Below are 16,692 nucleotides of genomic sequence, written 5' to 3'. Positions count from 1 at the left end.
AGTCTACCATATATCTCAAGATATACACAGGGTTTTTTTGTTTTTTTTTTTCCTGAAATAAGGATTCATTCAAATACGTTTCTCTCATCCTTGTTGAATTACATTATTTGTGATATTTATCTCATAGAGTATTGTTTTAAAAGACATTATTAACCAGTGACATAAGCCTCCTCAATCAAAGCGATACTTTTTGAACTTACTGAATAGATCATACATGCATTAAGCAAACAGTTAAAACTTTACATTATAAATTTAATGGGGCAGCTAGGTAGTATACTAGATAGAGTTCTAAGTTCTAAACTCTTATCTATGAAGTTAGAAAGATATGAGTACAAATCCAGCCAGAGACATTTACTGATGAGTGATCTGGGCAAATCATTTCATCTCTATTTGCCTCAGTTACTCATCTATACAATGAACTGGAGAAGAAATTGGCAAACCACTTCAGTATCTTTGCCAAAAAAAAAAACCTCTTTGGGGTCACATAGAGTCAGGCACAATTGAAGACAATGAATAAATTTAATAATATTTATTGCTATAAATTAAACTATAATGTGTGCCACCCTTAGCAGTTTTTCATATATACATTACTTTTCTTGATTCTGGTTCTAAGCATTCTTAAAAGTGGCCTACTGTTGTCTACAGATTAATTCATGGCAACATGAAAATGAACTAACAGAGAGAGAGTGGCTATCATGTATAGCTCTTCTACTGACTTCACGGAACTGGATTAGAAAAATTACAAAACTTGTACGCTTACCAATTTCCCCATATCCCTAATACTAATTTCAAAGAAAGATCAAAAGAAATTATTTTTCAAGTACTTCAATAATCTCAAAAGAAATACAAAATATCAATCTTGTCAAATTTACTATGCACTCCAAACTTATTTTTCCCAGAGAAACACAAAGTATGATTATTATTTAAGGTTCACTTTAAGTATTCAGGCTATAGGCAACCTTTAAAAAAGTCATTCTAGCTTAGTAATTTATTCCATAATGTCTGTGAAGTTTGTGGTGACCTTGAATGGATAATCATTTAACCACCCTCTTTTAGGAATCTTATTTTGTCTTCAGGCAAAAAGACACCTACTTATTTCTTAAGAAAACCAGATGAGGTATCATATAAACCTTGATCATTCAATTGCAAAGTGTGTTCTAAGGACGCACGAAAACCTTAATCCCACTTAGATGCAAATTTCCTTTAATTGTGATGTTTAAAAAAAAAAAAAAGAAGAAGAAGAAACTGCAAATGAACCACCTCTAACCTACATTCCCTTGAGAGAGTCACATAAGAATAATATAGTATTTCTATTTCAAAATATCATCAACTTTACCTAATGGATAAATATTAACTTTAATCAGTGTTCTCTTTATTCTTATCTTTTCCCCCCATTTACAATCAGGTTTTCATGCAAAGATGATCACAAAATGTTTCAAAAATCCTACTGGGAGAAACTTTATTTTGCATATACTAAGATGTCAAATGTCAAATCAAACATCAATAGTAGCATTTAGAAGGTTTTACAACAAAGGGATAACACACAAGAACTTTTATGTATGTTGGATGCCTAGATACAAGCAAAATTCAATTATAAAAGTTAAAAACATCTTCACCCAACCATGTATTGTTTTATTATCACATAAAGATTTTGTTATTTTCAATAAAGTCACTGATGAATAAACTTCAAGAATTAGTCTGGTGTATGAAAAGTTGTCTTCAACAATCTCTCCTTTTAAGGTCAAACTGTCTGATTATGCTTTTTTCTACTCTCCTATCTTTCTCAATGACTTTCACACCAGATTTACAATCCAATTTGTCTCCATTTCCCTCCCTTCTCACTCTTCACATTATAGTCAGCCATTTTAACAATAATGTTCCCCTCTGTCCTATACCTTGCCCTTGCCCTTGTCTTTTTTTTTTTTTTACATTTTAATTTCCCATCCTGATGATCTACCCATTTATCTTCTCGATTCCTTCTCCTAAATTAGCTAAGTTGAATAAACAAATTTATACTATCTAGAATTATTTTAATAGAATCTTTAATGTTGTATGATAATGCTTTTATTCATCTCATATTAATATCTTATTAAGGTATCAAGGTGATAGCTCTTTCTTTCCCCCTAAGTCCCAAACAATATCTCAGCTTCTATTTTATGGAGAAGAAAAATTGTCCAAAATAAGATTCTTGATTTCCATACCTTAAAACCTCCCATTCTCTCTTTCATTCCTCTGGAAAGAGTTATGTGGACTTCTGCCTTATTAAAGCTAACTTCTCCCCATGTGTCCTTGATCAAATTCTATTCCCATTCACATCTACTCTAAAATCTAACTATAATAAACTCCCCCCAATTCCTCTACCTGTATCTTCCAATTTCTCTCTCTCTCTCTCTCTCTCTCTCTCTCTCTCTCTCTCTCTCTCTCATCTCTATCTCCAACCAGAATTTTTCCATCCTGAAAAAAAATTTCCCTTGATCTTGCTACCATCTGAAATTAAACTAAACTCCTATTTCTATTCTCCCAATAATAATCATAATCATAATAACAACAGTGACTATTATTTACAAAGAATCTTTCTAAAACAAGACAAAAACAAAAACCCAGTGAGAAAAATAAGCAAAAGCAGACAATGAAAAAACAGACAAAAATGATCCCTATCTTCAAGTAGCTTGCATTCCACTGGGGAAAAAACCAACATGTACACAGATAAGTATATAGAAAATGTCCAGAACAAACAAAAAGCTCCTCCTCCTCCACCTCTTCCTCTTCCTCCTCCTTCTTTTTCGCCTCCTCCTCCTTTTCCTCCTGTTCCTCCTTTTCCTCTTCTTCTTCTCTTCCTTTTCCTTTCCCTTCTTTTCCCTTCTTCTCCTTTCTCTTCTCTTTCCTCTTCTCTTTCTTCTATTAATACTTAACAAATTTGATCTGCATTTTTACCAAAGGAGGAAGTGAACTGGATTTAAATGGGACTGAGCAGTGCCAAGTCATCACCCTCACTCTCTCCTCCAAGGTCATCAGAGCCCAGTGTCAAGACAAAGATCAAGACAATTGGAGATAATCCCAGATAAAACCCCCGTGGGGGACCTGGGCCTTTTGGCTCTAAATTCTTTCCCAGGTCTCAATTTGTGGGAGGCAATATTTATTCAGTAATGAAAAGCTAAAAATTGACCCAAAAATCTACTTTGCCTTCATAAAAGAACAATGTGGGAGGGGAAAACCCTCTGAGTTTCTGCCTAGAATAAAAACAATTGCTATTTACATTCACTCAAAGTCATGAAAACCCAAATAATGGGCAAGTAATGCCTGGGATAGGGCCTATTATTAGCCAATCAGTGAAAGTCTAGAACTTCTATTTGAATTACAATGGACTTTCAAGTCTAGTTTTTCAGAGCTAAATTTCAAGAAATCATAAATTAAAACTACATGAGACAAGAGTTCATTGTTCCAGGTTTTGTTTTTGTTTTTGTTTTTGCTTGGATGGAGGAGGTATATAAAAATAATAGAACAAATAAATAAGGAAGAAAAAAAAATTTAGCCTCTACATCCCAAGAAATCTTATGAAATATAAGTGATCAAAGTTTGCATTATTATGGTTATGATTTCCCCATATGGACCAAGGAGGTGGAGGAAGAGGAGGAGGAGGAAATAGCTTTGCCCAACAGGAATTAGCTGGATCTCCAGGGGACAGCTACTACTAGAATTACATATCTAAATAAAATGACAATGTCGAATTTCAAAGTATATCAAAAAATTCTCTAAAATGGAAGACATACTACAATATTAAAGAATCTATTAATTTTGCCTGAAAATACTTAAATTTTGTTAAGTAAAATACAAAAACATTCAAGAAATAACTAATTAAAATCAATGATAGGGATAGGCATTAAGATAATTGATATTCAAAAACAGATAATAAAGAAAAAAGGGGAACTATAAAAAGAGCTATAAAATAATATAGCATTAAGGAACATACCTTAGAACACTGTTTGTGAGTCTGGCACCATACCAGGGAACCATTGTTCTGAAAAAGAATTAAAATATATTTATTCATTAAAAAATGTTTTATAAGTGTCAATATATCATCCCAAATCACTTGTTAATAAGTTCAAACCAAGTTTATAAAATTAAGGTAAAATTTTCATCATGTTAAAGTTTCCTTTGCTAAAGTTTTCCCTTTGCTTTAGCAAAGGAAAATGTGAAGCAAACCTATTTTATTATTGACCTCCTTTGTAAAAGGAACATGGAACAGAGATGCGCTTGAAACCAGGAAAACTTGTACTCAAAATCCCATCTCTTGGCATATATGGATGTGTGGCTCAGAATGGTGAGTGATCACCATTTAATAAAAAAGCTGAAGATATCTCTAGGAGCAAAAGTAACGTTTATGATACCATCTCGAGAGAAGTGGGCATCCCTCCAGTGGAACAAGGAATTGAAAGGAGTCATTTTTGGGAGCAGGTTTGACACTTTAAATAGCCCCTAATGTAAATACCCCTCCCACCACTGACCCTCTCCTCACTGGTTGAGGGTCTTACATTCTAAACATGGGAACTACGCAGGAAATTTAATTTTAGCCAATAGGTACATAGCTGCCCATATTTGATTGATGTAGGAAGAAAATGTAGGATGAATAGCAGGAAGGACATTTAGGTATGTTCTTGAATCAATGCCTTAGGACTACCTTCAGGCCCACTCCAACTCTGGGGTAGATGAAGCCTTATTTGATTTTCACAACTATCTTGAGAGATATCACTCCTTCATTCATGAACTATATAACTGAGCAAATCATTTACTCTTTCCATGATCTAGGCAATTCTCTAAGATCAAAACTACTAACTGGCACTAGTAAAAGGCATACCCTATACCAGGGGTCCTCAAACTACAGCCCGTGGGCCACATGCGGCCCACTAAGGAAGTTTATGAGGTCCCCGGGGGTTATGGCAAAATCAGACGGGAAGTGAGTTAGACCTAAACTCGCATTAGCAACGCACACTTCCAGCACTGGGCTGAGGCAGCAGAGACAGAGTGTGAGGCGATACTGAGGTGAGGTGAGTTCCCAGGCCAGGGTGTGTGGTATGGGGAAGGGAGAGAGATGCAGAAGAGGGAGAACTGACAGCCCACGGCCTTGCACAGTAACGGCAGCCACCACAACAGACAGGCGCGGGGGACGTACAGTGAATGCTGCGCATGTCACGGCCGCTGCAGGGGGAATTCACTGCAGTAGTGAAGGTCGGAAGCGGGAGCATAAAGAGTGGGAAAGAGTGCGGGAAACAGAGGCATCACAGCGCAGAGGCAGCTTGGAGGAAGTTGGGCATTGCAGTCTGTATGTCTCTGTGTGGGCAAAGTTATTGCTGGTATATTGTTTTTGTAGAGCTGTGTATATATATTGGTATTTTACTAATAGCAATTTGGAATCCCTAGGAAATAATGATGTCAAGCAAAAGAAAAATTGACTTGGAGTGTAGGATATTTAAAGAACAGTGGACTTATGATTACTTTTTCATGCAGTACAAGGAAAGAGCTGTATGTCTGATATGCCAGAATATAGTGTCTGTGTTCAAATAATATAATTTGCGTGGACACTATGAAACTCAACATAAAGATAAATATGATTATTTGGTTGGAGAAGTAAGAAAAGATAAAAATATTGAAATTGAAAAATACATTGACAACTCAGCAAAATACTTTTGTGAAGCAGAAGCAGCTACATATTTCATTACCGCGAGCAAGTTTTCAAGTTGCCAAGCTAATAGCACACACTGGCAGACCATTTGTAGAGGGAGAATTTGTTAAAGAATGCCTTCTTTCTGTTGCCAAAGAAATGTGTCCAGAGAAGGTCGGTTTATTTAGTACAGTGAGTCTTTCAGGACCTACAATTACATGGAGGACTGAAGAAACGGGAGACAATCTGCATCAGCATTTGTAAAACTCCATTAAAAAAATTTCATATTTTTCCTTGGCACTCGACGAAAGCAATGATGTTCATGATTCTGCACAACTTCTAATTTTTATTCGTGGGACTAATGATTATTTTGAAGTCATAGAAGAACTTGTTGCACTGCAAAGCATCAAAGGAACAACTACAGGAGAAGATATCTATGAAAAGGTTTGCCAACCTATGAATGGTTTGGAGCTGGACTGGGCTAAACTAGCCAGCATGACAACTGATGGTGCTCCTAGCATGGTGGGGTCTAAGAAAGGAGTAATTGCTCGCATTAACCAAGAGATGGACAAACATAACCATTCTCATCCAATAGCCATACACTGCCTCATCCATCAACAAGTGCTGTGTAGTAAATCACCAAAGTGGGACTCTGTTATGAAAATTGTGGTATCTTGTGTTAATTTCATTAGAGTTAATGCAACTAAATCACAGACAATTTCAGGAATTTATGTCTGAGCTAAATGTTGAGTATGAAGATGTTCTATATCACACAGAAATCCATTGGCTGAGTCAAAGGAGAGTTTTGAAACGTTTCTGTGACTTACTTCCACAGATTACAACTTTTCTGCTTTCAAAAAACCAGAGCTCAATGATGCAGAATGGAAATGGCACCTTGCCTTTCTGACAGATGTAACAGAGCTACTCAACAATTTCAATATGCAACTTCAAGGAAAGGGGAAGCTCATCTGGGATATGCAATCACATGTCAAAGCATTTGAAGTAAAATTAGGCCTCCTCATCAAACAAGTGAAGGAGGAAAACTTCTGCCATCTCCCCATAACTCAAAATCGATTAGCGAAAAACTGCTGATTGCATTCCCAAACAAAACATGTGTGGATTCACTGGAAAAACTGCAAAAGGAGTTCCAATTTAGATTTAAAGAGCTTCATCTCCATGAACAGGACATACAGCTTTTTCGTAACCCATTTTCTATTGACATTGAAAATGTGGATACAATTTACCAAATGGAACTGGTTGAATTGCAGAATTGTGACTCTCTGAAAGACACATTCAAGTCAAGCAGCCTTCATAATTTCTATGCATCTCTCCCCTCTGAGACATATCCTCATCTCAGGAACCCTGCACTCAAAATGGTAACCATCTTTGGCAGCACTGGTGTCTGTGAACAGATTTTTTTCTAGAATGAAATATTTGAAATCTCCAAGCAGATCAAGACTAATAGATGCATCACTTGTTACGACTAGCAGTGACAAATATGAAACCAGACATTGACCATCTCATTAGCCAAAAGCAGGCCCATAGTTCCCATTGAAATACTGGTAAGTTTGTTAATTTAACTTTACTGCATTTTAAATATTGTATTTGTTCCTATTTTGTTTCTTCACTTCAAAATAAGATACACGCAGTGTGCATAGGAATTTGTTCATAGTTTTTGTTTTTACTATAGTCTCACCCTCCAACAGTCTGAGGGGACAGTGAACTGGTCCCCTATTTAAAAAGTTTGAGGACCCCTCTCCTATACTAATGAAATCATGGGGCTAGTCCCTCTCTCTGCAAAATATGAAAGCAATGCTTCTTTTTTTATATAGCTTTTTATTTTTCCAAATACAAGCAAAGATAGTTTTCAGCATTCACCTTTACAAAACCTTGTGTTCCAAAATTTTCTCCCTCCTCCCCTCCCATCCCTTAGACAGTAAGCAAGTCAATATAGGTTAAACAAGTACAATTCTTCTAAACATATTTCTATATTCATCATGTTGCACAAGAAAAATCAGATAAAAGGAGAAAAACATGAAAGAAAAAAATAAGACAACAAAAAATAATTTTAAAAAATGTGAAAATACTATGCTTTGATCCACATTCAATATCCACAATTCTCTATGTGGTTATGAATGGCTCTTTCCATCTCCATCACAAGTCTATTGGAATTGCCTTGAATCACTTCATTGTTGAAGAGCCAAGTCCATTACAGTTGGTCATTGTGGTGTTTTTCTTCTTTAAAATAATATAATGGTTCTCTCTGAGAGCGAGTTTTTTGGGAGGTTTTCTGGAAGCAGCCTTAGTTTCAGTTAAGAGTAATAATCACCCAAAATGCAGCCAGCTGATAAAAATGCAAACATTTATTTTCTACTTCCAAAATAGTCCGGTTAGTTGAGGCCTCTCTCTCTGCTTGGTTCTAAGAGCTCTTGCAGCTTTGTCCTTTGCTTCTGCCTCTGCTTTCTTCAGCCTTCAGCCAGCACCAAGGTGAATCTCTCTTGCCTCTGAGAGAGGGCTTCTGGCTCTCAATCTCCCAGAGTGCTCTGTGTCTGTCCCAGAGTGCTCCTCTCCAATCTAGTTCAGCTGAACTCTTTTGACTGGCTCACTGAAGCTCTATTTATGCTCCTTCTCTGAGAGAGAGGGATTGTGGGATATGAGAGAGAGGGATTATGGGTTTTCTCCCATAGTGCTCTCTGGCCCTAAGAGCTTCAAGGGAGGTGTGAATTCACAAAGTTACACAGTTAATTTTGTGAATCTCCCATACTTGTGAATTCTAATGAGTACTTAAATACTTCTTGCTTATATGAGCTTTCTAAAGGTGTGAACACAAGCATTATTGTCTATCAGTTCTACTTAATACCTTGTTTCTTCTGGCCCATAACATCTCCTTGTAGGATCAGATCCTACTGAACCATGCTAAATTAGATAATTATTGTCTCTATCAACTCTAATGACTTTACATTTTGTAAAGATTCCAACAGGTCATCACATAATCTTGTTGCTATATACAATGTAATCTTGATTCTATTTGCTTCACTTAGCATCAGTTCATGTAAGTAATCCCAGCCCTTTCTGAAATCATTCTGCTGATTATTGCTTATAGAACAATAATATTCCATTATATTCATATATTATAATTGAGTCTTTCATTGCCCCAATTGTTGGGCATCTACTCAATTTCCAATTCCTTAAAACTACAAAAAAGGCTGCTATAAATATTTTGTGCATGTGGGTCATTTTCCCTTTTTTATGAGATACAGACCCAATAGTGACATTGCTGGATCAAAGGGCATGTACAGTTTTATAGCCCTTTGGACACTATGTTTCTTTAGAAACAATAAACTCCCCCATTTACCATAAACACTTGGAAATTGTTGTAAAGGAAGGAAAAATATGTTGTCACATTTTAAGCCATAATAACAACACAATCTTTTAACAAAGTTGTTTCTGCCATGAGTTGTAACTTTATATGGAATTTTGTATTTTTTTAATCATTATGTAAACATCAAAAACCAAATATTTCAATATATAAGGAAAACTAAGGAAAAGGGATTGTAGATGACAAAAACTTCTTTTCTATATGGACTGAAGTATAAATTAAATTTATTAATATAGTACCAAACCTATAGTGGTTGTACCTGCTAGTCTTGTCCCACTTCTTAACATCTTTTTGTGTTTTCCTATGTATATTGTCAATATTTGACACCTTTCTTTATTTCCCTTTCTCTCTTTCTTTTCATCTACTCACCAACAAAACTCCTTCCAAGAATTCTACATTCTCAAAGTCAAAACCACCATTGTAATCATTTAATGAACATTTCTTAAGTATTTACTCCATGCCAGATACTGGACTAAGAACTGAAGATAAAAAAAAAGAGAGAGAGAGAGAAAATACTCCCTGTCCTAAAGGACCTTACATTTTAAAGGTAAAAGCACACACACACACACACACACACACACACACACACACACACATACACACACACACACGTATGCATATATATATAAACATTAGGCATATACAACTTGTACACAAAGTAGAAATGATCTAACTTTGGGGGAAAAGGGACTAGTGACTGAGAGACATCAGAAAAAGCTTTCTGCAGAGGGTATCATTTGAGTAGAAAGGGCAAAGATTCTAAGATGTAGTGATAAAATGATCTCAAATTCTAGGCATGGCAGAGTCATTGAAAATGCACCAAAGAAGTGAAGTATTTGCCAGTATAGATAAAATATGTATAAGAAATAATTTATAGAAGGGAATAATGTTTCAGAAGATAAAAATGGTCAAGTTTGAAGGACTTTAAATCACAGAGAGGTTTACATTTGCTTATAAATTCAATAGGGAACAACTGAATGACTGGAATGGTAACATACTTAAACTTAGGATGGAGAAAAATATGAATCAGGAAGAAACAATTATGAGGCTACTGCAATAGAAAAGATGAGAGTAGATAAGAGCCAAGAATACAATCTATACAATAATTACAACAATGTAAATGGAAAGAAAAATGATAAGTGACTGTTGAGAAATTACAAAGAATAATTATTGCCCCAAAGAAGAGCTATGAGAAGATTCATTCCCCAAATTTTTTCCAGAGATGGGAGTTCCATGAGTATAGAACATTACATATATTTTCAGATTTTTTTCAATGTATTTATTGATTGCATAGGTTTTGTTTTGTTTTGTTTTGTTTTTGTTTTGTTTTGTTTTGTTTTGTTTTTTTTTGGTTAGAGGGGATGGATCTTTGGAAATAAGGTCATGTTAAAAAAAGTGTAGGAAATTTTTTTCACTTTATTTTATATAATATTTTATTTTTCCCCATTATGTTAAACAATGTTTAATATTTGGGTTTTTAAGTGTTGAATTCCAAATTCTATTTCTCCCTCCCTGAGAGAGTAAGCAACATGTTATACATATGTAATCACATAAAATATTTCTATATTAGTCATCTTGTACAAGAAATAAAATTTCATTTTAAAAAGTAAGAGCTCCAGATCATCTTTTAAAAAAGGAAACACCAACAAATTCCTCCTTTTAGTCCAGAACTACACAAGAAAATTTCTAGAAAAAAAAAGTTTATAGGTGTTATGAATAAAGATGCAGGAGACATCAGGGCCTGAAGATTTGCGCATGTGGAGCATTTCTAATAAACAGAGTCAGAAATAGGGGTATGCTGGTAAATGTTAACAGGCTGCTCTTAAAAAAATAAAAGGGGTATATAACACTTTTTAAAATCATCATTTAAATAACCAGCAGTATTAACATTTTCCCAAAATTTTCTGTATTTTAGACAATTGACAAAACAATAAATCCAGTATAGATTTTTAGCATATGCCTATTTCTGAAGCATAAATGTTTACACTGAAAATTGAACAATTGGCTCTAACAAGCTAGTTTGAACTGTTTCCAGTATACTCCTGGGATTCTGAATTCAATGGGACCTTGGTCCTGACCTGCTAGAACCATAAGAGGAGAAAGGACAGAGTAGACAGACCATTAAGACTGAACCAGGCAGTACATACACACTGAGGACTTTCCAAGATGATTAAAACCACCATTACTATTAGAGCCAAGGCAAGGAACAAGGCCAGCTACTGGTGGCTAATTGCCTAGAAAAAAAGACAGCTAATTTCATACTAGAGGGCTCACCAGGAAGCCTGAGACAAACATTATTTTTGATACTAACTGGGTCTGGCAGAAGGTTACCCTGCTAAGAATTAGACAGAAAAAAAAAAAAAAAAAAAAAGAAGATATGAGATAATCTAATCTTACCTGATTGAGAGAACATGATATAGGCATAAAAAGTTAAATAAGGCACAAGAACATACTAAGTATCAAATACAATATTAGGCAATAAATACTAAGAACTTCAAATGATAAAGTAGTCACCAGATATTAACATAGTGTATATTATATGAACTGGATATTGAATGAAGCGACAATGCAGACAATGAAAGAAGGGAAAATGGCTAACAGAAGCAAGAATATAATTAATGACTAAACCAGAGGGTTTACCTATAGGAGTCATTCCTGAATTATCTATGTATCTACATTATGTTATTTGACCCAAGGTCAATTTTAACAACAAATAAGAAAAAAAAAAGATACTATGGGCAATTATGGATGGTAGTTCTTCAAAGAAGCTAATAACATTGAAAAATGAGAGAAAGTAAAGTAAAAATATTGATTCTGATGATTACCATTTACTGAAATGAAATGAAAACTAATGAAATCAAGGTAAAGCAGTCTCAATAGGAAAACTAACTCCCCAGAAGTTGTCACAATGAGCAAAACAGTCTATTTCTTTGCCAAGCAAAGAGAGAGAAACTCATCTACAAAACAGAACAGAGAAATTTTGGAAGATAAGAGCAGTATTATGTCCCAAAAGAAAAAGAAAAACACTGGAAGAAAAGTCTTTCCAAACTTTCCGTGAAACCCAATTAAGCTGACATATCAAAAATGTTTACAGATATAGGACACAGAATAGAAATATATGAACTAACATATAATGGAATAGGACAACAAATAAGATGAAAATGCTAACAATTTCATTTCATTTGTATAGTAATCTGTTCTCATGGTTGATAATGAAATGAAATCTAAAAAGACTGATATGAGAAGCTATCACATTGGAGCAAGTACTTCTTTTGTAATAATTGAAGGAACTTCTTTTTTAATAATTGAAGGATCTATGATTTGGTTATATGGTCATGGAAAGTTGCTAAGGTATCAGCTGTGGTGGGAAGGCTTGAAAGGAAACTCGCAATTTTCCAAAATCTCCGATGATGAGTCTCTGAACTAGCTAATCTGTTTATTGAGACTACTGTGACTTAACAGATTCATATTTAAAACTTTTCTAACTTAGTAGAATCTGTTAATGATAGGTACACTGGCATAGACTTTGAAAGCATAGGGTTAAGAGAGTGCCATGTTAGAAAATGATTCACCAGAAATAATTCATCACAATTGTCCCATAAGAAATTGTAAACTGATAGTAAATAACATGAAGTGAAACAAAACAGCAATTTATACAATAACGCTATAAAAATAAAAATTTTTAAAAGACAAAAACTTCAATCAACTAAAGTTGGAAACATCTATGAATAAAAATTGCAACCCATCTCTTGGAAGAGGTGTCTATTATATGCAGTCAGTCAACAAACATTAATTAAGTACTTATTATGTGCCAGACATTGTGCTAAGTGCTGGGGATATGTAATGCCACCTATTTGTTACAAGAATTTTGTTTTTTATTTTGCCCCCCTTCTTTGTGGAGATAGAGGAGGGAAGGAGACAAAATAAATACTTTTAAATTGAAAAATAAAATTTAATTAAAAAAAAAAAAAACACAGGGATATATCTGCAGGCCTCAATGAGCCATCAGAGTAGGAATTTAGTGGAAGGGACAAAGTAGACACCGAAGAAAGTAGTGCTGGAAGGAGCACAGTTTAAAACTCTTGGGGAATAAATGTCAAAAATGCAACAATGCACAGGAAATACCACATAATTATCATGTAGAAACACAATACATAGTCATACTAAAAAACAAACAACAACAACAACAACAAAAAAAAAAAAAAAAAAAAAAAAACAAGGATTCAAGAAGGCATTACATCAATAGATGCTGGTTCAAACATTTATTTTCTTATCTTGAAAACATTTTATGACAAGAAGCTACAAATGTATGGAATATATTCTGTATGAAAATTAAGAATATTCTGGCTTTTAGATAATTTATGACAAAAAGACACATCTTCATAATTCCACAATAAAAATTCCACAAAATACTGATTTATTGTAAAGCAACCTTATGCTTTTTCTTCAATTTCATGTGTCTCAGACATATTTAGGGTCAGATCTCATAAAATTCTAGGATAGATGCAGCAAGATAATTCTATTCAGTGGTCCTCTAACTACTTATATCAAAAGAGGCATAAAAGAAACACACCAATGTTTGCCAAAGGTCTCTTAGGGAAATTCTTCTGCAAAGTCCAAATGCAAAAAGAGATTCATCTAGAGATGAAGTCCTCTAAATGCTGCTATCTAGAGATTATGCTAATTGCATCAAGTTGTAGAAACTATAGGATTCAATATCTCATCTATAAGAACTTGAAAGAGATTGGCTTAACAACAGGAGAAATCAAATGAATGAAAAAATGCCTATTGACAGGAAACTGGATGGTCAATCTAGTGAATTAATCTATCAGTACAAATGTACAGGATTGCAGATGGACTATACATCGACTATGCATTGGAATAGGGAAGGGAGCATGTTGTATTGTACTTGGAAAATTTCAAAGAATTTTCAATAGTCCCAAACTATTCTCTAATTCAAAGGCACAGAGTTTCAACACCAATAATGTTATGTGACTTAGAATCATAGAACACTGCAGTTTCCAAAGAAGCAAAATTTGATTCTGAAGAATTAAAATTCCAGAGATTCAAAATGTGATGGAAAGAACAACATTGAGTTCAGGTAGGCTACAACACATTGCAAAGGATGTGTGTGTGTGTGTGTGTGTGTGTGTGTGTGTGTGTGTGTGTGTGTCTGTTATAAAAAGGAGGATAAAATATCTAATAAATGTATGATTGGAAAAGGAGATGTTAGTCATGTTATAAAGTAACAGGAAGAGCTAGAGAACTACACAAGTATAGAGGGAATGCTTTTAAAAAGAGATGAAAGTTTCTAGTTAGATGGTAATTTAAGGAGAAAACGGATAGAAAGTCAAAGAATATGAGAAGGCATATTATAAGTTGCAATCTGTACCTTTGGAGTAAGTACCTTCATCAATTAAATTAACAATTCATTAAAGAACTGATTTTTTTTTTTAAGTTCAGCCTTATAACAATTCTGTGCATTGGCTAGGGAAATACATAAAGAATATAACTAGAGAAACTGAAACAGCGAGATCAAATTATTTATTGTATGGATAATTTCATATCTTGCTAGGAGATTGACTAACCCATCTTCCCCATCATTACCCTTACATAAACACACAAGGATCAGAAAATGAAATTTCTTGAGGATAGGATTTCATTGGAGAGGTAGGTACTACAGTCGATAAGGGCCACTGAGTGGACCTTGAGTTAGAAAGACCAGAAATACCAGAGTTCAGATTTGATTTACAATGAACTTTACAATGCAGATCTGGGCAAATCATTTATGCACCTGCCTGTGTAAAACTGGATAAGGAAATGGCAAACCACTCCAGTATTCTAGCCAAGAAAACTCCACAGTCAATTGGTCTACAAGAATCATGACGAGTCAGACACAAATGAATAATAACAAGAACAAAAACAAGTACTTCACTGATATTAAGCATAGTAGCCAACATAAATAAACCTTTGCATATTAAATTATACTATGAATTCAATGGCTATGTATGGACAGTGACAAGTATAGAATTAGTGAGAAGAGAAGATAAAGGGGAAAAAAAGAACATAAGAAAAACACAGAAACTCCCTTTTTGAGGAAGTATCATATAACTAAAATGAAATAAATCATGATAAATAGCATTGGCATAAAATATATAGCCCTGATAATGATAATGAGTTTCTACAGCTAAGAATCATGCAAACAAAACAAAAGTACCTTTTTGTAAATGCAGCTGAAGGATCAGCTTTCCAAAAAATAGTTCAAGTAATTTTTTTTTCATTTCTTTTAACATTCTTAATTTCCCCTTTGTACACTCTCTTCCCTTTCCAAATTTCCAATCTCCTCTCCTTATTTGCAGGGGTCTAATACCAACTTCCTCTTTTATTCCTATCAAAATAGGGGAATGAAGGATCTGATAACACTGATTAATTATTTTTAGAGTAGAGTGAGTTTCAGTCAATGTTACACTTCAACAAGGCATTTTTAAGTCTTTTATCTTATAAATAATGGAATGAATGGATTTGTTCCTGTTAAAAGGAATTTTCTGCATCAAGAAAGCCTATAAGTATAAATTTCAGAGGGCCCCTCAAGTCATAGGCTGTCCCAAGGCAGGGCCTTCAAAAAAGCAAGCTGAAGGTCTTTAGAGTAATTGAAGGGAGTCCGTGAAATGCTCTTCAAACAGCTAGACTTCACTATTGCCTGTAATGAGGTCAGAAGAAATAATGTACAGTCTCCCCCCAAGATGACCCCTTACTCTGAAGAAAAGGATGGTCAGGGAAGCCCCCATTGCAGCTGTTCAGACTCCTATTCCTTGCAATGCCTGGACCAACAGAATTCTTGTCAAGAATTTGAAGTCAACACTTCCAGAGAATGTCAGAAATTCTTAATCTGGGCCCTGTTAAATTGGTTTTTTGTTTGTTTGTTTGTTTTTCCTCTTTTGTCTTCATTTATTTATATATTTGTTTCTTTATTCGTTTATTTATTAATTTATTTACGCATTTTAAACATTATTTTAAGTGATCCACAGACTTCAGCAGAATAATGAAGGGGTCCATTTTCTCTCTCTCTTTCTCTCTCTCTCCCTCTCTCTCCTCCCCCCATCCCATACGACACACACAGTTAAAAACTCTTGATGGAAAATCAATTCCATCCAGATTTTTTTTTAAACTCCTAGGGGGCTCCTTTTATTCCCTAATATTAATTTAGAGAATCCAGAAAACACTGAATAAAAGTGTAAAACTCAAATAGAAATTAGGCCACTAAATCTTTTTTTTTTTTCCTTTAAAGCTTTTTATTTTCAAAACATATGCATGGATAATTTTTCACCATTGACCCTTGCACAGCCTTGTATTTCAGATTTTCTCCTCCTTCCCCCACCCCCACCTTTAGATGGCAAGCAATCCAATATATGTAAATATATTCATACAATTTTCTTGCTAACAAGAAAAATCAGATCAAAAAGGAATGTAAATGAATAAGAAAACAAAATGCAAGCAAACAACAACAAAAAGAGTGAGAATGTTACATTTTAATCCACCTTTAGTTCCCACAGTCTTCTCTCTGGGTGTAGATGGTTCTCTTCATCACAAGATCACTGGAACAGGCATCAATCATCTCATAGCTAGAAAGAGTCACGTTCATCACAATTGATCA

At 34.5% G+C, this 16,692-nt stretch overlaps 1 protein-coding gene across 1 annotated transcript in view; it reads right to left on the bottom strand.

Annotated features, from left to right (window-relative positions):
- The window catches only part of ANOS1 (anosmin 1), a 238,575-nt gene that overhangs the window by 174,141 nt on the left and 47,742 nt on the right, over positions 1–16,692 (bottom strand). Inside the window, exon 2 of the mRNA XM_051984561.1 lies at positions 3,971–4,018. Coding sequence (XP_051840521.1) covers positions 3,971–4,018 — 48 coding nt within the window. The remainder of the gene's footprint in view (positions 1–3,970; positions 4,019–16,692) is intronic.

This window comes from Antechinus flavipes, chromosome 3 (assembly GCF_016432865.1).
Source record: "Antechinus flavipes isolate AdamAnt ecotype Samford, QLD, Australia chromosome 3, AdamAnt_v2, whole genome shotgun sequence".
Taxonomy (NCBI): Eukaryota; Metazoa; Chordata; class Mammalia; order Dasyuromorphia; family Dasyuridae; genus Antechinus; species Antechinus flavipes.
The sequence above is the reverse complement of the archived record's forward strand: the minus strand, read 5'-3'. Positions and strand labels throughout refer to the sequence as shown.